The sequence below is a fragment of the Acanthochromis polyacanthus genome, chromosome 6 (genome assembly GCF_021347895.1).
Source record: "Acanthochromis polyacanthus isolate Apoly-LR-REF ecotype Palm Island chromosome 6, KAUST_Apoly_ChrSc, whole genome shotgun sequence".
In the NCBI taxonomy this organism is placed as follows: Eukaryota; Metazoa; Chordata; class Actinopteri; family Pomacentridae; genus Acanthochromis; species Acanthochromis polyacanthus.
The window spans coordinates 283,459-305,694 of NC_067118.1; the positions used below are offsets into that span (position 1 = coordinate 283,459).

The following is a 22,236-nucleotide window of genomic DNA, read 5'->3' on the forward strand; positions in this document are numbered from 1 at the left end:
AGAACGAACAGCTTCACGGCCTGCAGGTGAGAGGGGGCGGGGCTTATAACGGGGCCCAATAGGAAACAAGAAGAAACAGTTCAGTCTATATTATATATCTGTTCAAAGTCATATCTATACAACACAAACATACATTCTCTCCACAAATTATGTAATTTCATATGATTTACTCTTATCAACATGAATTTAGAGGGTTTCTGTTAGTCAGCGTTGTTGTTGTTTGTTGTTTTGGTGGTTTATTCAAGTTGTGGATTTGTTATTTATAACACTCTTTTTAATCATTATAGTGAACATCTAAAACTCCCTCACCCACCCCACCCGCTAGCTCTGCTGACTGACAGGAGTGTTGCATTGTGGGTAGGTTGCAGGCGACCCACACTTGGTTCACTCCGATGCTTCCTGTGAAAGAAAGACAAACAAAATAAATAAATGTATTTATCACATCTTTGAAACAGCTCCAACCTGAGATTATGTGATTTACAAAGGTGACTGAGGAAAGCGCATCATCTGAACATGAAACACTATAAAGTTATATAACTAGACTTCCTGTGCAGAAGCAGCAGCAGCGCCCCCTGCTGTGTGGAGGCCTCTACAACCAGTAGTTACACAGAAAGAAAAATATACATATCAGATCATAGAAAAGTATTATTACAGGCAAAAATATTGTTTTTCATGATGTGAGAGATATTTTTACTTTAATGAAAATACACTTTTGGGAGTTTATTGTGCTATCATAACAAAAATAACTGTCTTGATGTCAGTTAATTTGCTTCCATTGTGATGCGTTATCTACAGGTTAACAGAGGTAACTGATCCACAACACTGGAGATGACCCAGAAATCTTCAGCAGCTTATGGAAAAGCTGTTCTAATTGTTCACAGTTCTAATTCTGTCTCGTCTCTCATGGCCTGCTGATAGACCAGGTCTTTAAAAATGAATGCAGAAAATATGTGCTTTTTGTGGTTGTTGACCGTTTTCTGATTTGTGAAGTGATAAAAAACAAAACTCTTTCTTTTAAAGTCGGTGACTTTAATATGAACAAAAGGAATCAAGAATTTTGAATCTGGATTGTTGTAATCTTGGTATTTCTGTTGTGGAAAAGAGTGACCTGAACATATTCCTTTGGGCTCACCTGTTTGGTGTCAGCTCACATCTGATTGGAGAAGGAGGTGGGCGCCCCCTGCTGGCCATAGCCCTGACTGTACTCTGCCTCCTGCAGGAGACACAACCAACACAAGTCTTATTTTTGATTATAAGTCATCATCTCAGGTCTGAATGCAGATGAAATGTTCTATATTTAGCCAGATATTTTCCAGAGCTTATTTTTGGGTCCTAAATAACAAACTTTGAACTAAATCTCAGATGATGCAGCAATGTATTTCTAAATTCAGTTTTCAGACAGTTTTCTATTTAAAATTTGTCTCCATACTATACGTGTTGTGAATTGGCACCATATAAATGAATGACTTATCACAAATGAGACGGACCAACCCAAACGCAGTCTGACAGAATGGCAGAAACAAACAAAAAAAACTTGAGTTATTTTGTTAAAAAAATGTTAAAAAAAAAACAACAACACACAAATAAACTAAACAAGAATCAACATGTCCAAAATGTTTCCTTAGATGTTGAAACACTCAACTAATGCCATCTCCTCATCCTGTAGATGTTCTCTGCAGACTTCTCCTCTCTACGCTGCTGTTCTGTCATGCAGGATGCATCTCCAACAACTACTACAGGTTTAATTGAGAGCTTTGATTTTCCTCAGCTTCTCTTGTAAATGTTAAAATTTTGCTGTAAACTGAACTTCAGGTTTTCAGGTGATAAATCTTTTACAGCCCGGATGTGGTTCCTCTTTTCAGCAAATGAATCAAAGTCTCACATTCTCAAACAGTTTCTCAGCAAAAATACCACAAAGATGGTTATTGCCACCCTAACAGTTGAACTTCTGGTTTTAGTCGTAAACAGTTTGATTTTGAAAACAAACGAGCTGCTGCTCCGACGCTTCAGGAACATGGAGGTCGGTCACAGCTGGAGCTGCACCTCTACCGGTTAGTTAGCTGTGAGGGAACACTTGGTCAGATTCTTACTGGTTTGTAAAGCTGGGGGACTAACACTATCAAGTCAAACTGGAGTTTTGTAGAAGAAGCTGAAAGGAATGAAGGAAGCAGCCACACAAGTGTGTCAGTCAGCTGGGCAGAACCAATCTGTGACTGCAGGGTTTTACCTGGGACATAAGGAGGAACGCACACCCAAACCCTAATCTGCTGATGTTTGACCTGCCGATGTTTGACCTGCCGATGCTGATGTTTGACCTGCCGATGTTTGACCTGCCGATGTCTGACCTGCCGATGTCTGACCTGCCGATGTTTGACCTGCCGATGCTGATGTTTGACCTGCCGATGTTTGACCTGCCGATGTTTGACCCGCCGATGTCTGATCTGCCGATGTCTGACCTGCCGATGTTTGACCTGCCGATGTTTGACCTGCCGATGCTGATGTTTGACCTGCCGATGCTGATGTTTGACCTGCCGATGCTGATGTTTGACCTTCCGATGCTGATGTTTGACCAGCCGATGCTGATGTTTGACCTGCCGATGCTGATGTTTGACCCGCCGATGTTTGACCTGCCGATGTTTGATCTGACGATGTTTGACCTGCCGGTGCTGATGTTTGACCAGCCGATGTTTGACCTGCCGGTGTTTGACCTGCCGATGTTTGACCTGCCGATGTTTGACCTGCCGATGCTGATGTTTGACCTGCCGATGCTGATGTTTGACCAGCCGATGTTTGACCCGCCGATGTTTGACCCGCCGATGTCTGACCTGCCGGTGTTTGACCTGCTGATGTTTGACCTGCCGATGTTGATGGTTGACCTGCCGATGTTTGACCTGCCGATGTTTGACCAGCCGATGTTTGACCCACCGATGTTTGACCCGTCGATGTCTGACCTGCCAGTGTTTGACCTGCCGATGTTTGACCTGCCGATGTCTGACCTGCCGATGTTTGACCTGCCGATGTCTGACCTGCCGATGTTTGACCCACCGATGTTTGACCCGCCGATGTCTGACCTGCCAGTGTTTGACCTGCTGATGTTTGACCTTCCGATGTTTGGCCCGCCGATGTTTGACCTGCCGATGCTGATGTTTGACCTTCCGATGTTTGACCCGCCGATGTTTGACCTGCCGATGCTGATGTTTGACCTGCCGATGCTGATGTATGACCCACCGATGTTTGACCTGCCGATGTTGATGGTTGACCTGCCGATGTTTGACCAGCCGATGCTGATGTTTGACCTGCCCATGTTTGACCTGCCGATGTCTGACCTGCCGATGCTGATGTTTGACCTGCCGATGTTTGACCTGCCGATGTCTGACCTGCCGATGTTTGACCTGCCGATGTCTGACCTGCCGATGTTTGACCTGCCGATGTCTGACCTGCCGATGTTTGACCTGCCGATGTTTGACCCGCCGATGTCTGATCTGCCGATGTCTGACCTGCGGATGTTTGACCTGCCGATGTTTGACCTGCCGATGCTGATGTTTGACCTTCCGATGCTGATGTTTGACCAGCCGATGCTGATGTTTGACCTGCCGATGCTGATGTTTGACCCGCCGATGTTTGACCTGCCGATGTTTGATCTGACGATGTTTGACCTGCCGGTGCTGATGTTTGACCAGCCGATGTTTGACCTGCCGGTGTTTGACCTGCCGATGTTTGACCTGCCGATGTTTGACCTGCCGATGCTGATGTTTGACCTGCCGATGCTGATGTTTGACCAGCCGATGTTTGACCCGCCGATGTTTGACCCGCCGATGTCTGACCTGCCGGTGTTTGACCTGCTGATGTTTGACCTGCCGATGTTGATGGTTGACCTGCCGATGTTTGACCCGCCGATGTCTGACCTGCCAGTGTTTGACCTGCCGATGTTTGACCTGCCGATGTCTGACCTGCCGATGTTTGACCTGCCGATGTCTGACCTGCCGATGTTTGACCCACCGATGTTTGACCCGCCGATGTCTGACCTGCCAGTGTTTGACCTGCTGATGTTTGACCTTCCGATGTTTGACCCGCCGATGTTTGACCTGCCGATGCTGATGTTTGACCTTCCGATGTTTGACCCGCCGATGTTTGACCTGCCGATGCTGATGTTTGACCTGCCGATGCTGATGTTTGACCTGCCGATGCTGATGTTTGACCTGCCGATGTTGATGTTTGACCTGCCGATGCTGATGTATGACCCACCGATGTTTGACCTGCCGATGTTGATGGTTGACCTGCCGATGTTTGACCAGCCGATGTTTGACCCGCCGATGTTTGACCTGCCGGTGTTTGACCTGCCGATGTCTGACCTGCCGGTGTTTGACCTGCCGGTGTCTGACCTGCCGATGTTTGACCTGCCGATGTTTGACCCGCCGATGTTTGACCCGCCGATGTCTGACCTGCCGGTGTTTGACCTGCTGATGTTTGACCTGCCGATGTTGATGGTTGACCTGCCGATGTTTGACCTGCCGATGTTTGACCAGCCGATGTTTGACCCACCGATGTTTGACCCGCCGATGTCTGACCTGCCAGTGTTTGACCTGCCGATGTTTGACCTGCCGATGTCTGACCTGCCGATGTTTGACCTGCCAGTGTTTGACCTGCTGATGTTTGACCTTCCGATGTTTGACCCGCCGATGTTTGACCTGCCGATGCTGATGTTTGACCTTCCGATGTTTGACCCGCCGATGTTTGACCTGCCGATGCTGATGTTTGACCTGCCGATGCTGATGTTTGACCTGCCGATGCTGATGTATGACCCACCGATGTTTGACCTGCCGATGTTGATGGTTGACCTGCCGATGTTTGACCAGCCGATGTTTGACCCGCCGATGTTTGACCTGCCAGTGTTTGACCTGCCGATGTCTGACCTGCCGGTGTTTGACCTGCCGGTGTCTGACCTGCCGATGTTTGACCTGCCGATGTTTGACCAGTCGATGTTTGACCCGCCGATGTTTGACCCGCCGGTGTTTGACCCGCCGGTGTCTGACCTGCCGATGTCTGACCTGCCGGTGTCTGACCTGCCGGTGTCTGACCAGCCGGTGTCTGACCAGCCGATGTCTGACCTGCCGATGTCTGACCTGCCGGTGTCTGACCTGCCGGTGTTTGACCTGCCGGTGTTTGACCTGCCGATGTCTGACCTGCCGATGTCTGACCTGCCGATGTCTGACCTGCCGGTGTTTGACCTGCCGGTGTTTGACCTGCCGGTGTTTGACCTGCCGATGTTTGATCTGCCAGTGTTTGACCAGCCGATGTCTGACCTGCCGATGTCTGACCTGCCGGTGTCTGACCTGCCGGTGTTTGACCTGCCGGTGTTTGATCTGCCAGTGTTTGACCAGCCGATGTCTGACCTGCCGATGTCTGACCTGCCGGTGTCTGACCTGCCGGTGTTTGACCTGCCGGTGTTTGACCTGCCGATGTCTGACCTGCCGATGTCTGACCTGCCGATGTCTGACCTGCCGATGCTGATGTTTGACCTGCCGATGCTGATGTTTGACCAGCCGATGTTTGACCCGCCGATGTTTGACCAGCCGATGTTTGACCTGCCGATGTCTGACCTGCCGGTGTTTGACCAGCCGATGTTTGACCCGCCGATGTTTGACCTGCCGATGCTGATGTATGACCCGTCGATGTTTGACCTGCCGATGCTGATGTTTGACCTGCCGATGCTGATGTTTGACCTGCCGATGCTGATGTATGACCCACCGATGTTTGACCTGCCGATGTTGATGGTTGACCTGCCGATGTTTGACCAGCCGATGTTTGACCCGCCGATGTTTGACCTGCCGGTGTTTGACCTGCCGATGTCTGACCTGCCGGTGTTTGACCTGCCGGTGTCTGACCTGCCGATGTTTGACCTGCCGATGTTTGACCAGTCGATGTCTGACCTGCCGGTGTTTGACCTGCCGGTGTTTGACCTGCCGGTGTCTGACCTGCCGATGTCTGACCTGCCGATGTCTGACCTGCCGATGTCTGACCTGCCGGTGTCTGACCAGCCGGTGTCTGACCAGCCGATGTCTGACCTGCCGATGTTTGACCTGCCGGTGTTTGACCTGCCGGTGTCTGACCTGCCGGTGTTTGACCTGCCGATGTTTGACCAGTCGATGTTTGACCCGCCGATGTTTGACCAGCCGATGTTTGACCTGCCGATGTCTGACCTGCCGGTGTTTGACCTGCCGGTGTCTGACCTGCCGATGTCTGACCTGCCGATGTCTGACCTGCCGATGCTGATATTTGACCCGCCGATGTTTGACCCGCCGATGTCTGACCTGCCGGTGTTTGACCTGCCGATTTTTGACCTGCCGATGTCTGACCTGCCGGTGTCTGACCTGCCGATGTCTGACCTGCCGATGTCTGACCTGCCGGTGTCTGACCTGCCGATGTCTGACCTGCCGATGTCTGACCTGCCGGTGTCTGACCAGCCGGTGTCTGACCAGTCGATGTCTGACCCGCCGATGTGTGACCCGCCGATGTTTGACCAGCCGATGTCTGACCTGCCGATGTCTGACCTGCCGGTGTCTGACCTGCCGGTGTCTGACCTGCCGGTGTTTGACCTGCCGGTGTCTGACCTGCCGATGTCTGACCTGCCGATGTCTGACCTGCCGGTGTTTGACCTGCCGGTGTTTGACCTGCCGATGTTTGATCTGCTGATGTCTGACCTGCCGATGTTTGACCTGCCGATGTCTGACCTGCCGATGTCTGACCTGCCGGTGTTTGACCTGCCGGTGTTTGACCTGCCGGTGTTTGACCTGCCGATGTTTGATCTGCTGATGTCTGACCTGCCGATGTTTGACCTGCCGATGTCTGACCTGCCAATGCTGATGTTTGACCTGCCGGTGTTTGACCTGCTGCAGTCTGTGTTAGCATGAGCTAACGGCATCATTCATGAACTCTTTCATGTCTGTGTGTGATTGGTTGTAAATGAAACTGCAGACGAGATGGAGCTAATTAGAGTCCAGTGGATTTCTATCTAAGGGTAAAATATCATGTAATTTATTGTGGTTTGTAAGCGTGGTGAATGGTGGACGATTTAAAATGTTTATAGAGCGTTAGTGCCAATGCTTTTTTATTATTATTATTTATTATTGTATTTGGAAAGGATTGCACTTCAAAAAATATATATATATATATACAGTTTAAAAAGTATAAATAGGTTGAAAAGTCTGATAAAAACGTGATTCAAATTTCTTCTTTTAAAATGCAGGAAAATCCACGTGGTACACGATTGAGTAAAAAATCAATCAGTCGTGTAATAATTTCTTCAGTTTTGTTTCATGTGAAAACTGACAAACATGAAAAAGAAAACAGAAAAAACTGAACTGTTTTGTCAGCCAGGTTAAATTAAATGTCTGTTGCATTAATGTGAACGTTGTTCCTCTGAGTTTCCCTTCAATGGTTTTTCACCTCATCCACCTGTCCAGTTGTCGTCTTGTAAACCTGTTACTTTGCCACCAGCTAGCTGCAAAATAAAATGAGGACAGAAAAAGAGCAGCTGTTTGGTCACTGGGTGGAGTCCAGCTCAAGCTCAGGAAGATGGAATCATCCTTTTTCAAATGGGGAAACAGCGTGATAATTCTCTCGATTCATCCTGAAAACAGCCGATCATTGAAAGCGGGAGAACACTGGACAAGCACAAAATAGAATGAAAATGAATTTGAACCCATGTGGGACCTTCAACAGTTTATCAGTTGCTTGAGACAATAGATGAACTACTGAGGAAGATAATGTGTAGTTTGTTTACTGTCACTGACGATTATTCAAATTATTTTCTACATGAAAATAACATGAGAGAGACCATGTCTGCTCTTTTAAATGTCAGAAAACAGTGAAAGGTTTAGATCAGTGGTTCCCAGATGACAGGATATGTCAGCCACCCAAAAATATTCTGCTTACTGTAACAGAGGAGAAATAAAGAGGAAATATTCACATTTATGAAGCTGCAATCACAGAATTTACGCTGTACTAAAAAAATACTCAAACAGAGGCAACAATCCATCGATTGCAACCACCAGATTATTAATTCACAACTAATCAACAAACTGACTAAATGATGCAGAGGAAATGTGAGCTGTGATGTTATTGGATCCTCAGTTTGTTGTTTTTGGAGGTTTGAAGTCCTTAGAAGCAGCTCTGCCAGCTCTGCTAGCAGTTTTCATTTGTTTCTAGCATTTGTGCTAAGCTAAGCAACTGCATTCCTTTTCGGGATCTGATTTTAAGTTGATGAAATTTCTATCTCTGAGTAAAATGAACATCTTACATATCCAATGACGGGCCATTTTTAAACACTAACCTTAGCCAATCACAGGCCTTCTGCTGAACTCCTCCCCTTTAGAAGTTACCTGAGCAGCAGCAGTCGGTCAGCTCACCTGGTTGTATCCTTGCTGGCTGTAGTCGGGCTGGTAGCCTCCCTGGTTGCTGGCGTATGGGTCTTGTTCATACGCCCCCTGCTGGCCGTAGGCATCTGGTGCAGCAGGTTTTGCCTGAGGAGGCGGAGCCCGCATGAAGGGCGCGATGATGCCGGTCTCCTTAAAGACGAACCACAGGTTTCCAGCCCACAGCACCAGGTTAATGAAGCCAAACGCCTGTGACACAGACAACACGACAACTGTTGTTCATCTCATTAATGCATTATGCTGGATTACTATCTACTGTTTCTAAACAAACAGCCTTTAAAAATTTAAGTAATGTGAATCTCACTCATGTTCAGGGCAACCATACAGATACCTACAGATTGTGAGAACGTCTGCGTGGAAACTGGGGCAAAACTGGGGCGTTTTACCTCTCCGTGCCACATCATGGAGAGGAAAAACACAGCAAACACACCACTACTCTTTAAACAACAGAACCAACCTCACCCAGCCTGCTGAATCTCTGCCTGAACACCACCAACTTTGAATGCAAACTACTCTAGCCACTGGTTCAGATATGTGGACAACGCCTGGGCCAGAATCAAAGGCCGAGAAGTAGAAGCCTTCACAGAGCATCAGATGCAACATCAAGTTCACACAAGGGAAGATGCAAGTAGTAACGGCAAAGTGCTTTTTGGACGAAGCCTCAACGTTGAAGTCTACAGAAATCCTCCAAACACAGACCAATATCTACTGGTTGATTTCCACCACCCACTGGAACATCAGCAGGTTTTGTCAGGGTTAGGGTTGTCAGAACCTTAAACCAGAGGGTTAGAAGAACCTTTCCTTCTGCCGACCAAAGCAAAAGGAAATGAGAAGGAACACGCTCACATTAGGAAAGCACTGAAGAACCGTGGTTCCTCCCAACTGGATAATAGGGCTAGTGTTATGGTTGGCCCTAACCCCGGTGCTAATGAAAGATTAGCATCACAGCAAGCATAGACTAACAGGAGGAACAACATCACCGTTAATTAATTCACCGTACAGACAAACAGAAAATACCAGCAACACTCTGAGACACAAACTGGTTCATCCTGAGGACAAAACACCAGTCAGAGGGTTACTACCTCTAGGGTTAGGCTATCATCGAGATAGTCTGTCCCCATCTTAACCCTATGTATCTGCAGACTTTCATATAGGAGAACAAAGTACGGGACAGCCAGCTTCACAGGACCAGATTCAGCATCCAGCTGGATTTGAAGCATTTGTCCTGTTTGAGAGAGGAATGAAGGAAAACATATGACCCCGGAAAAGTGTCTTTTATCATTCATTCCATGTTTCCTAACATTCATGGTAGCTCTACAACCATTACTGCTGTTGTTACCGTTGGACCACCTGGTCTCACAACCATTCACACCTGGAGACAGGTGTCCTGGGTCGTCTATGGGCCGTTAGCCATGTGATCTGGAGCATCGGGGATGAGAGGTGAAACATCCAGTTGTCCAAGTCCAGTTGCTTTCTACTGAAGCTTGCAGGAGCTGCTTCACTTGGTTGGTATTTTTTAAATTCATTTAGCTTAATTGGTCTTTTTTGAGACTGGGCCCCAAAAGTATCGTCACAGTATCTAAGAAACACAATGACAATGTAAGCACAAAAGTGCAGTGCAAGGGTTAGGGGACATTTTAGTATGACTAAACCCTGAATTCATGTATTGTTTTGTGTCTTTGTGGTGGAAATATCTTATGTCTTGCCAATGTACACCTTGCCTAACCAGTTGGCAGTTCCAAATATAACCGAAACCACATGGCGCTAATTCCAGATTCAGTGGTAGTTGGAGCTCATATTTCATACTGTAGAGTTAAAAAGATGAACACTCTGTCGGAGACTTGGTTGTCTATTGATGAGACAGTCTTACCACAGAGGTGTTGAGTCCGGACATGACTGGGTCGCGGACTTCACGGCAGCGGGTTGCTGTGTCTTCCAGATTGCAGGCAGGGATCATGGTAACGACTTCGTCGGGGTCGGTGGCCGTCTTTACGTCGGACAGACCTTTGGCCCAGGCGGCCGAACTCACCAGCCACATAAAGGCAAACACTCCGGTCACTCCAAGGTCCTGAAGCAACAAAACACAGCATGTTAGGGAGGAAACATTTCCCAGAATGCAGCTTGGTGATAGAAATGTTACTCCCTAACCCGATCAGGTGGCTGCACTTACGATCAGCGGGCCCTTGTTGTTCTCCTTATACTTTTCAAAGAAGAAGACGTAGATGCTGAGAGCCGCCATAGAGTACAGGAATGCAAAGACGCCGATGGTGACAAAGAACTCGGCAGAGGAGGAGTAGTCACCAACGAGGAAGACGCGCTTCTTGCTCCCATCCTTACAGGTGGGGGCGTCAAAGTACACCTGGTGGAGTCTGACAGAGGAACAGCATCTCAACGGCTGAAAATTGTCAGGTAAGAAGGACAGGAAACTGTTAAAAGTAACTCCAGCCTAAACACTCCTCAAAGCTTTGACTGGGAGACCGCAAAAGACAAAGGGGTGTTGATTTAAGTCTTTACTAAAATTCTTCAAGCTGATGTTTGAAGCAGTTTGAATTCAGCTTCTACCAGCAGATCATGGACGACAGCAGTAGACATTAAAGAATCATTTCAACCTGACCAACTGAACACATTTCAGGAAGCTTCTCTGCATTTATCTCTGTAGACAGGCAGCATTCGGTTTCACTTCACTGTTTGTTACAACAAAAAGTGAAAGCTCTAAAGTTTTTCTTTAATGTGCACTGACTTTCTGATTTTTGTTCTTGTGTGTTCTTTAGACCTGTTTGTGTGTAACGATTACCACACATCAAATAGGCAGTTGCTATTATATTTCACATTTATCATATCCACGTTCCATAAAACCACGATAAAATGTTTGTCTAGGAAAGTCTTGCAAAAAAAAGTCAAACCCTAAGTCAAAGTTTCAGTGTTTGCAGAGATGATTTCTGACCTGAACGGATACTCAAAGTCCACTTCTATACTCAGGTCACTCTCTGTTCGGTTCTTACACTCCACCGACATCTGGAACGTCCCAGAATAACTGCCGCAGGTGGAGAAGGCAAAGATGGCGAAGAACTGGAAGAGGAGGAAGAACAATAGCCAAAATGGTAAGTAGTAACAATGCAGAGATTATTTAAGGAGGCTACCCATTATAATAATTCATATCAGCCTCCAAAAAAAATCTGCTTTTTGAAGAACAGTTGGTGCTCCCATATACTCTTAGTTGTGTTTTCAGTTGCTGTTTTCTGTTGGTTCATATGTAAACACAGGTCAATATGTCAGTTTGCACATGTAGATCTCCACTTATCTAAATGTCTGTTGCTGATTTCTGAGAACATCCCATGAGGCCTTTCAGGCTCTGATTCGGCAGCAGGGTTAGGGTTATTGGTGGAGGTTTGTGAGGACGCCTGTAGACTACCACAGGCTTTGGCTTTTTAGTTAATAAATCATTTATTCTACACATAATTCTGCTAAAATAAACAGATCAATCGGAGATAATGTAGCGAAAAACAAAAATCAACCACTGGACCAACAGCAGTTTAATCCCGATCCATTCTTCATGCCGGGTTCTCGTGAAGCTGCTCTGAGCGTGGTTCTGTCGGAGCAGACGAGGTGTTTGCTCCTGCAGGAAGATGACTCATCCTCACGTCTGTCTTTAGTGTGTGAAGCTGGAATCAAACCCACACTGGCTCCGCCCACTTCCCACGCTGGTGATGTCGTTTGGGTTTGGTGATTTTATTGATTTAATGGCATTGGAAAATGCGCAGAAACAGCACGAGGTCAGTGTGACTGAAGGATACCTATCGACACATTCTGACGGATAATTTCTGTTCATCCATGGATGACAGTTATGACTTACAGGTACTCTTCATACTGTAATGAAGCAGAAGTTTTGGGTATAGTGGACTCTCTGTAGCCTGGATGGAGGCTGTGTGAAGTAAAAATGAATTACTGGTAATAAGAGTCGAACGATAAGACGGAGTCTAAAGGTGGAACAGAATCTGAAGGTAAGGCAGACGCTATAGATGGTACAATGTGAGACACGTGGACCCAAATTAAGGTCCAAAAACAGAACAATCAGCAGCTTATAAGCTACAAATGTGTGACAGTTTATGTGAGATGCTGCTGTTTTTGAATTAGTAAAAGTATTTTTCAGAATTTTTCTATTCATTTGCATTCAGAGTGAAACAAGTGAAACCAGCTGGAGTTAGAATCAGCTCCTTAGATATTTGGACACATGCTTCATCATCTGGGCTCAGTGCACTACCACAGTAGATCTAAATGAAACCATCCAGACGTGCTTTAAGTTCAGATTTTCAGTTTAATGTGAGGATTTACATCCACATCGGGTGAACGTTGGAAGAACTACAACACATATTATTTGTACCCTCCACCTTTTTCAGGGACCAAAAGTAATTCGACAAACTAACATAGGCACAGATGAAATGATCACCTTTAACGTTTGGTTTCCTCCTAAAGTGTGGAAGTCATAGACATCACCAGACGCTGGGTTTGGTTCCTGGTAACTGTAAGTACCAGACCTCTGCTTCTGCTGCTGTCTGCACTTCCTGATCCTTCAGTTCCGTCTTCAGCAAACGGCTGAACTGGACTGAGGTCAGGTGACTGACTCGGCCTCTGCAGAACATTCCACTTCTTTGCCTTAAAAAAACTCTTTGGTTTCTTTGGCAGTTTGCTTCAGGTCATCGTCCATCTGTACCGTGAAGCTCCGTCCACTGAGTTCTGAAGCATCTGGCTGCGGATGATCAGATAATATTTATGAAACACTTTAGAAGTCATCCTTCAGTCAGCAGTTACCTCATCAACAGATATCAGAGAACCAGTTCTACTGGCACCCATACTTGACCACACCATGATACTACCTCCACCATGCTTCAGTGGCCACAGTTACATGAAGTTTTTTAATTCAGAATTATTAATTCGGAATTAGTGTCTTCAGTCTTAGTCTTAAAGTGTTGTGATTCGCGTTTACAGCCCAGCCTGACTACAGCCAGCATAAATACTAATTCTGAATTAAGGCTTACATGGACCGCACGTTTATTCCCCTTCCTTAATTCCGCTTTAACGCTCGGGCGTTGGAAAAGATTCTGATTGGACAGGGAGTGGACGTGACGTATCCCTGTTTACCGGAAGAAAACAAACTCCATTTCTTGCAGCATTTCTTTTCCACCAACAACATGGAGGAACAACTAATAAGCGTGCTTTTCGCTTTGCTTTTTATCGTCGTTTTGAAACAGCAACTCGACATGGCGTACTACCTCTGTAGCGTCACTTGATGTGCTCGTGCCAATAAGGTTGCAGAACGTGTACAATTGTGGTCCATATGACCACTTCCAGATGAAAATTTGCTGTTTTTTGGTAAACTCTAATCTGAGCCTCTTCCTGTTTATGAGGCTCACCGATGGTTTCCACCTTGTGATGAACCCTCTGAATTCACTCTGGTAAAGTCTTCTCTGAGTTGCTGACTTTTACCTCTTGGAGAGTCTTCTGGATCTGACCAGCTGTTATGAAGGGATCTTCTTGACCAGAGAAAGGATTCTTCTGTCTTCCACCACACTGGTTTTCTTGGTCTTCTGGGTCTTTTGGTGTTGCTGAGCTCACCAGGTCCTTCTTTCTTTTTAAGAATGAACCAAACAGTAGACTTGTCCCCTCCTAATGTTTCTGCTCTCTGATGACAGCTTCCTTTACTGATAGAGATGCTCTTTGGACTTCATATGCATACTTGATTCATCAAGTTCCACACTTGAACTCTCGACCTTTAATCTGCTCCTTGTAAATGAAATAATGAGGGAATAACTCACACCTGGCCCTGGATCAGCTGAGCAGCCACCTGTCCAGTTACTTTTAGTTCGTCTACAATGTGTTGTAGCTGCTCCAACGTTCACCTGGTGTGGATGTAAATACTCAGATTAAAGCTGAAAGTCTGAACTTAAAGCACATCCAGATGGATTCATACAAATCTACTGTGGTGGTTCTGAACCCACAGGATGAAAAATGAGTGAGTGTCCACATATCTATGGATGGACTGGATACCTGGAGGGGGAACTCATGCTTCTGTGCTGTGTTTGTGGGTATTTGTGGTGTAAGTGTTGTTAAGATGAACTCACCCATTCCAAGACCTTAATGAAACCCAGAGGAACCTTCAGCACCCTGAACTGGCCCTGGGCCACCAGCTGAGGACAGACAGACAGACAGACAGACAGACAGACACAGTTATTTTTACTTAAACTGAGCAAAGACAACAGATGTTGGTGTTCAGGTTCATTGATGCTGAAGCAAAGTGAAAATCTGAGGCAGTGACATCAGTGATCATAAAGCAAACAGAAACGCACAGCATCAGCACTGAACTAGAATGTTTAGAGCGACAAAGCAAAGCAGGAGGTCAGGGGACAGAGGGAGGAGCTCAGGGTTGATGGGTGGACTGATGAAACATTAGACTTTAACACACTGACTGCTCTTTGTTTCCTGTTCCACAGTGAGAGTCGGCGTTGCTTCTTTCAACCTTAATTCCCCGTTAATTATTGAAATCGTGACAACAAAGGTCCAAAAACAAAATAACAACACTACGTTTTATTTGTAAGCGCCTTTCTTGACACCCAAGGTCACTTTACAGGAAAAACAAATGCAACAGAACAGATTAAAACCATACAAAAAGATGCAATGATATATTGACGGACAGAAGAGACGGCAGCAGACTCTATTTACTTGTTATCATTCTGGGACCAGCTTCTGGTTCATAGGAACATTTTCAAAGTATTCAGGAGATTTGGGAGACATGAAATCAATTAGGGATAGGGAGCTGTAATTATTACTAATACTCTTATAATTACTAATATAATACTGGAGAATTCTAGAGCATTTTGAGAAAACTGTCAGGACTTTTTGACAACATTTTCGTGCACTTCTTTGTCATGTAGAGTCTGGTTAGTGAAATGCAGAGTGGCTGTTCTCCCCTAACCCTAACCCTGTGCAACAACAACGAGACAAACCCTTCAAAAACTATATCAGATAAAGTCACAACGCCTAAACAATGAGGTAGACATCTTCAAACACAGTGTGAGTGTGTGCATTAACCTACATGTTCTTTCCATATTCATGTTTGTCCAGTGTGCTGTTTTTCTTTGTTTGTTGTGAACTCTTGTGTAATTGCTGTATAACAAATTGCTCTTCAAAGGAAAAAATAATAAAGCTGAAGTTGTAGATTTGAGCTGAAGTCAGAGTTCACTTCTGAGTAGTTCTCCTGAGAAGAAGCTCCTCCTGAGGATCTCTGTGTTCTCCTTGGTGTTCCTCAGGTTCCAGTCACTCAAAGAGTCCATCATTGCTGTATGGTGTCGGTTTACCCTAACCCTGATCTTCCTGGTGTAGCTGTGTCGTCCATTACGCTCTGCTGACCTCAGAACCATCTGCAGGGCCTCTGGTCCAGTCGGTGCTGGTCCTGAACCATTGGGTGATGTTCCCAGTGAGTGTCTCCACCACTCCACTAAATAAAAAATGCCCTCAGCTGTCTGAGGAGATGAAGGTGGAACATGGTGGTCTGTGCTTGGACCAGACAGATCCTCAGAGATGTTCAGTCCCAGGTCCTGAAGCTGCTCATCCTCTCCACAGTGACCCGTTAATCCTCAGTGTAGTTCCTCTGCTGGTTTCTTCCAAAGTCCTCCTTCAGCTCTCCGGTTTTACTGACGTTCAGCAGCAGATTGTTCTTCTGACTCTAACCACGATGGACCATCAACCTCCTCTGCATTTGTCTGATCATCAGCAGATTTCCAGTGATGTTACAGCTGTTTGTAGCCACATGAGAAGAAGGAAGGAGAAGATCCACAAGGAGAAGATCAGAGGGCTGAGGACTCACCTCTGGGGGCTCTGGTGTTCGGGTCTGGAGATGTGTCCGCCCACTCAGACCACTTGGGTTCTAGTGGGCAGGAAATCCAGAATCCAGTCCCAGGGAGGTGCTCAGACCCAGACGGGACAGACTGGAGTCTGGAGGTGCAGTGGTCCTGAAAGCTGAACTGAAATCCACCAACAGCATCCTCACATCGTCCCGTCTACCTGTCCAGGTGGGTGAGGGTGGAGACCAGAACCTGAGAGATCATCATCATCATCAGTTTGGCTGGTAAGAAAACTGAAGTGGATCCAGGGACTCAGGACCTTCCTGGTTGGTCTCAGAACACTGGATGACTGACTTCAGAGCTGCTTCAGACAGGTGGGGACCAGATAGTGATGAGGGAGAGGCTGGACAGAGGAGTGAACACTGGAGCCGGTAGGTCAGGACTTCAGCATCTTCCTGGATCCCATCTGGACCGACTTCCTGGAGCTGACTCTCCTCAGTGTAATCAGTCATCTCATTCTGAAACAGTGACTTCCTGTTCTGCTCTGGTAGCTAATCACCTGTTGGCTGCATGTAAACTCTTCTACGCTTACGTACATTTCACACACACACACACACACACACACACACACACACACACACACACACACACACACACACACACACACACACACACACACACACACTAAACCTGGTTCCGACGTTGTTTTTTTCTGTATGACTCCAGCATTTTCACCTCGCTAAATAACGTACCTTCAGATCCCTTTTGCTGTATAAATTAATCTGAACTGAATAAAAATCTGTAATGAAGAAGCTTTTTCCAGAATAAACAGACAGACAGAAGTGCTACCACGTCCTGTGTTTAAACAAACAGATCAATGATTCCTCTCGGGTTTTAGTCTGTTGTGATATTTAAGATTCACATCAGTGGGTCTCTTTCTGTCCATGACACCACATCCATTAAAGAATCAATAAACAAAGCAGCAGACTGGATAAATGACTGAATATGCTTCACATCATGTGGTGTTTATAGAAACATTTTTACGACAGAATCCACCAACCGGCACAAAATGAGTAGAAGTCATTGGAATAGATTGATATATATCTGATCAACACTTATCTACCATTATCTTATCCTATCCTATCTTATCCTATCCTATCTTATCCTATCCTATCCTATCTTATCTTATCTTATCTTATCTTATCTTATCTTATCTTATCCTATCCTATCCTATCCTATCCTATCCTATCCTATCCTATCTTATCTTATCTTATCTTATCCTATCTTATCCTATCCTATCCTATCCTATCCTATCCTATCCTATCCTATCTTATCCTATCTTATCCTATCTTATCTTATCTTATCTTATCCTATCTTATCCTATCTTATCCTATCTTATCTTATCTTATCTTATCTTATCTTATCTTATCTTATCTTATCCTATCCTATCCTATCCTATCCTATCCTATCTTATCCTATCTTATCTTATCTTATCTTATCCTATCCTATCCTATCTTATCCTATCTTATCCTATCTTATCTTATCTTATCTTATCTTATCCTATCTTATCTTATCTTACTGTAAGCACCAGTTAGTATTTACATGAAGATTTCAGAACCTTCTTCCTCCTGGTTCTGGTTCTCCAACAGGGAACCATTGTGGGAGTTGAAGGTTGTTTCCCAGTTAAATATCAGCTGTGTGTGGAACAGGAGGACTACAGCTTTCTCTCTCTCTCTTTTTTTTTTTTTTTTTACATTTTTGTAAAATACATTTTTAGTCATTTTAAAATTAACCTTTTAAAAGACATTCAAGTTGTTTTTCTGATGTCTTACTAACTGGATTCAGGTTCTTCTTGTTGATTGGCTGCTGCCTGATTAAAAGCAGTTTTTCCTCAAAGCCTTCAGGTTCCTTAAACTAGTCTTCACTGATGATTCTAGTTGATTTCATTCTGTTGTTTCCCATTAATGTTTCTCCATTTTTCATGTTAACGTTGATTTTCCACCTCTGAAGCATCAGTTTTTACTTCTAAAAGCTTGAAGCTGCAGTTCTCCAGAACATCAGAGTTTGTTGTCCATCTGTAAAGTTTAGTAGCCTCCAAGTGTTAGGGTTAGGTTCTAGTGTTAGTGTTCTGTTGTTACAGCTGAGAGCATCATGGAGAGAATCAAACCTCAGGACTAAACAATAACAGGAGCCTCTTTAAAAGAAGGAACGCTGTAGTTCCCATCTGTCTATGAGCTGAAGATGGAGAACTTATGAAGAGCTGCAAAACAAACATCACCAGAAACCTGAACAGAACATTCTAGAAAAAATAACAGAAGACAAGAGCTGAGCTGCTTTAAGGGTGGAAAATAAAACGGAGAGCTTTTCTGTTGGTCTCCATCTAACAGCAGAGGAGGAGGAGAAGGAGGAGGAGGAGGAGGAGGAGAAGGAGGAGGAGCAGCTGAACCCAGGTGAACCCTCATATTATGGGTTAAATAATGGATCAGTTCAGCTGGAACAGCGACTGGACAGCTCCTCCTCTTCATCATTATCATCATCATCCTCCGGCTGCCATTTTACAACCATACACACGCACACACGCACACACACGCACACAAAGTGATGAATTTCACGCACGAGCAGCTGCTGACATATTCATGTTTACGGTGTTTTTGTTTGAGCCTTCAGGCAGCGCGGAGGGCTCCAAAGGCCCACAGACCTCCGCAGTCCGCCTGAAAACACCGCTATCCTCCCTCATCCTCCCTCCATCTCTCCTCCATCTCCCCTCCATCCTCCCTCCATCCCCCTCCAACATAAACATGGATCTAGTAGCGGGTTCGGCTCGGTTGGATTCTCCGGTTCTTAATGAAACCGAGCCTCCTCCCCCAGCCGCCTCCTGCTGCCGGGACACGGCCCGACAAACTGCAGCTTCACCGGGACACAAACACCACCGAACCGTCTGCGGGCCGCTAAACGGACCCAGCCCGAACCCCGAGAGGAGAACCGAGCCCAACCCGGAGCTACCCGGCGGAACAAACGCTGATGTTGACGGTGTTCGTACCTGATTTACGACGTCCATCCTGGAGAAGGAGAAGGAGAAGATGGAGGGAGAAGGGGGAGGAGGGGGAGGAGACTGAACACGTTATTTATTTATTATTTACGGATGACGCCGGAGAGTGATGCTCCGACCAACAAACAAACAAACAAACACAGAAAACTAAAGTCATTCAGCAGATTTACACTTTACTGCAGTTTAGTGGGTGGTGACGTCACATGTTGATGATGACGGGTCCAGTAAATATTTATGTAGACGTCACGCCGAACAAATGAGATGCGTAAAAAAATTAATTTATATTTTGGAGTAAAACAGTATAACCCACACATTCAGCAGCTATCAACATGCATTCATACACTACCAGGCTAAAGTTTGGACTCACCCCTAATTTTCCCTTTTTTTTTTTTTTGTCAAAACAGCCCAATTAAGAGCTAACTAACTTAGCAATTTGTTATTTCTAATTCTTGCAAGAACATTCATGAGTATGCTATGAACAAAATTTAATCAAGTATGGCATCAAGTAGGGATATTTCTACGCATTTATTGATGAAAGTGTTACTAGAAGGTTTAGGGAGCAACATTACCCTGTCTTTTCCCAGACAGCAAGCAGTTATTGAAACTATATTGAATCAATGTTATTTTTTCAACTATAAGTCATTAAATAAACGTTGAAATCTGATGTTGATTCAACATCATGTTGCACCATTTTTTAATATTGAAACAACATTGAAATTCTGACCACAGACCAATGGTATTTCAACCATCAGGAACATTGAAACAACGTTGACATTTCTACTCAACTATAAATCAAAGTGGTTTCAATTAAATTTAAACGGTAAAAGCACTGACTTATCTACAGCCAGGATGTGGAAAAGGTGATGAAAACATTTTACTGTATAGTCAAATGATTACAGCAGATGACTTTAAAATACAAAAGAATTTTATTACAATTTATGCCAATTGAATTTTTTAACAAAACAAACAAACAAACGAAAAAGGAACAACTTCAGGAGTGTGTGTGTGGGGTGTGTGTCCCAGATAGCAAAAGATGTTATTTCAATGTTGATTTTTGATCAGATTGGTTATTTTTGGTTGAGGGTGAAAAAATGATTTTATATCAATCTTTTATCACTCATGAAATATAAATGGTTGTAAAAGACACATTGAATAAACATTGTTTCAATGTCCATAGACCTGACAGTTCTGCAGGTGCAAAAAGAGCGGGGATTTAAGCTCTCATGTGACCTAAAGTGACGTCCAGCTCTTTCTCTCTTTTGTACATTTGTAAATTGTGCGCACTTCTCGGCAGAAGATGGAAGCTCTTGAGGTAAGTCTAATAAAAATTTCAAATTGATACGGCCGAAGAGTATTAAAATCATGTCACACATCCGTACGGGTGTTAACATTCCGTTAGTTAATTGAGTTATGACTCGTTGCCATGCCAACCACAGTTATGAGCAATGAGCCTAGGTTCAAGTTGTCGGCTGGCTAATTTTCCCCCGGACTTCTGAGTATTGTGAGTATTGTGTGTCTCTGTGTACGCGTTTAAACGTAAGCGATGTAATTTGGCTGGTCCTAAATATATTCAGAATTTTGCTGAACACGATTTCTGGGGGGAAAAACAAACCACCCTGCTTTTCATGTAAGTTAGCACTAGCTGCTAGCTAGCTCGCCGATGCTAGGAAAATGCTAAGACGGAACGCGGGGGTTTTCATGGAATGGATTGCATGAGCGTGGGGATCCATACTTTCTTACGTGGAAAATTATTGAGGGGAGTTTAAAAGTATGATTTAAAGTAAGTAAGTGTTAACAGTTAATACAGGAATAAAAATAAATCTGTGTGCGAGTAGGCGGGCCGGTGTTGATGACGAGCAAGGGGTTAGCTAGTTAGCTTGTTGACGCTGGGGGAAATGTTATACAGGGATATTGTTTTCTCCTCGTAATAATTATCAAAGAGGGTTTAACGGTATGATTGGCTACCAGTATCACAGCTAATGCAGAGTCAAAATCTGTAGGGCAATGCGTGCTGATGTTAAATCAGGGACTGAGGATTAATATACAGTCGAGTTCGCATTTATTGGCACCCTTGCCTGACAAAATTTTACTCAAACTTTATTTAATCAAGCCAACAATTTTCTATTTGACTGGAAATGACACAGGGATGTTCCAGAAGGTGTTAAGTGAATGTCCAAGAAATGTCATTTTTGAAAAAATTAAATCACAACTTTAATTACATTTGAACAAAAAGTGATATGATTCAGCTCTGTCATAGACCTGGTTTAGTCCTGGCTCAGCTCTGTTCTAGCTTAGATCTGGTGTGGTCCTGGTTTAGCGAGAATAAGCAAAGAGACAGAGGAGATATTATTGCTTATTATTGATGTATATTTGTGCTTTGTTTTTCAGGTTTGACTGCAGCAGACAGGCCATCAAGACACCAAAGGCCACCAGGACACCCACGGTGCCAGGAAACCAAATACAAAGTAATTTGTTATAATTAGTATTATTATTGTTCTTAATAAATATTATAATTAAAGTGTTATTTGTTTGCTAAAGTGCATGCATAGATATTTAGCTCTGATTTAGTCCTGGTTCGGCTCTGTCCTAGTTTGGAGTTTAATCCTGGTTCAGCTCTAGATTCTATATTTTTGTCATGTTTTTCAGGTTCAACCAGACTTTCATAACACAACACAGGCTTCTGTGGTATCTGATCTGTTACATGTATTACTTAATAAGTTAGTATAGAATCTGTTTTGTTTGTTCTAGTATCTGATATGAGTTGCTTGTTATATGTAGTGTCTGCTCTGGTGTCTCTGACCACAGATGGAATCTGCATTATATTCAACCCATGCCATGGGAAAGTGTTCTCCTGTTTACAGAGCCCTGTTGGAGGTGTTTTTATGAGGGTTCTTCTGTCCAAAATACTGATTTA

The 22,236-nt window shown here is 44.6% G+C and overlaps 2 protein-coding genes across 51 annotated transcripts; both read right to left on the minus strand.

The window, feature by feature from the left end:
* Positions 1–1,147: 1,147 nt before the first annotated feature.
* LOC127534570 (synaptophysin-like) lies at positions 1,148–19,452 on the minus strand. Its single transcript, XM_051950143.1, has 7 exons — positions 19,314–19,452; positions 14,555–14,620; positions 11,380–11,504; positions 10,606–10,804; positions 10,306–10,503; positions 8,409–8,624; positions 1,148–1,213 (listed from the first exon to the last, which is right to left on the minus strand). Exons 1-7 carry the CDS (start codon positions 19,329–19,331, stop codon positions 1,148–1,150), a joined length of 888 nt encoding a protein of 295 aa, XP_051806103.1. The 5' UTR covers positions 19,332–19,452.
* Positions 2,146–8,400, minus strand: LOC127534566 (mucin-19-like). Of its 50 annotated transcripts, none has more exons than XM_051950115.1 (4): positions 6,762–8,400; positions 5,760–5,825; positions 4,629–4,883; positions 2,146–4,568 (listed from the first exon to the last, which is right to left on the minus strand). In XM_051950115.1, exons 1-4 carry the CDS (start codon positions 6,907–6,909, stop codon positions 2,260–2,262), a joined length of 2,778 nt encoding a protein of 925 aa, XP_051806075.1. In that variant the 5' UTR covers positions 6,910–8,400; the 3' UTR covers positions 2,146–2,259. The 50 variants fall into 50 exon arrangements, with proteins under 50 accessions (XP_051806075.1, XP_051806076.1, XP_051806046.1 ...); XM_051950116.1 differs by having other exon boundaries at positions 4,629–4,760; positions 5,682–5,825; XM_051950086.1 differs by lacking the exon at positions 5,760–5,825 and adding an exon at positions 5,856–5,930 and having other exon boundaries at positions 4,629–5,258; positions 6,066–8,400.
* Positions 19,453–22,236: the final 2,784 nt, after the last annotated feature.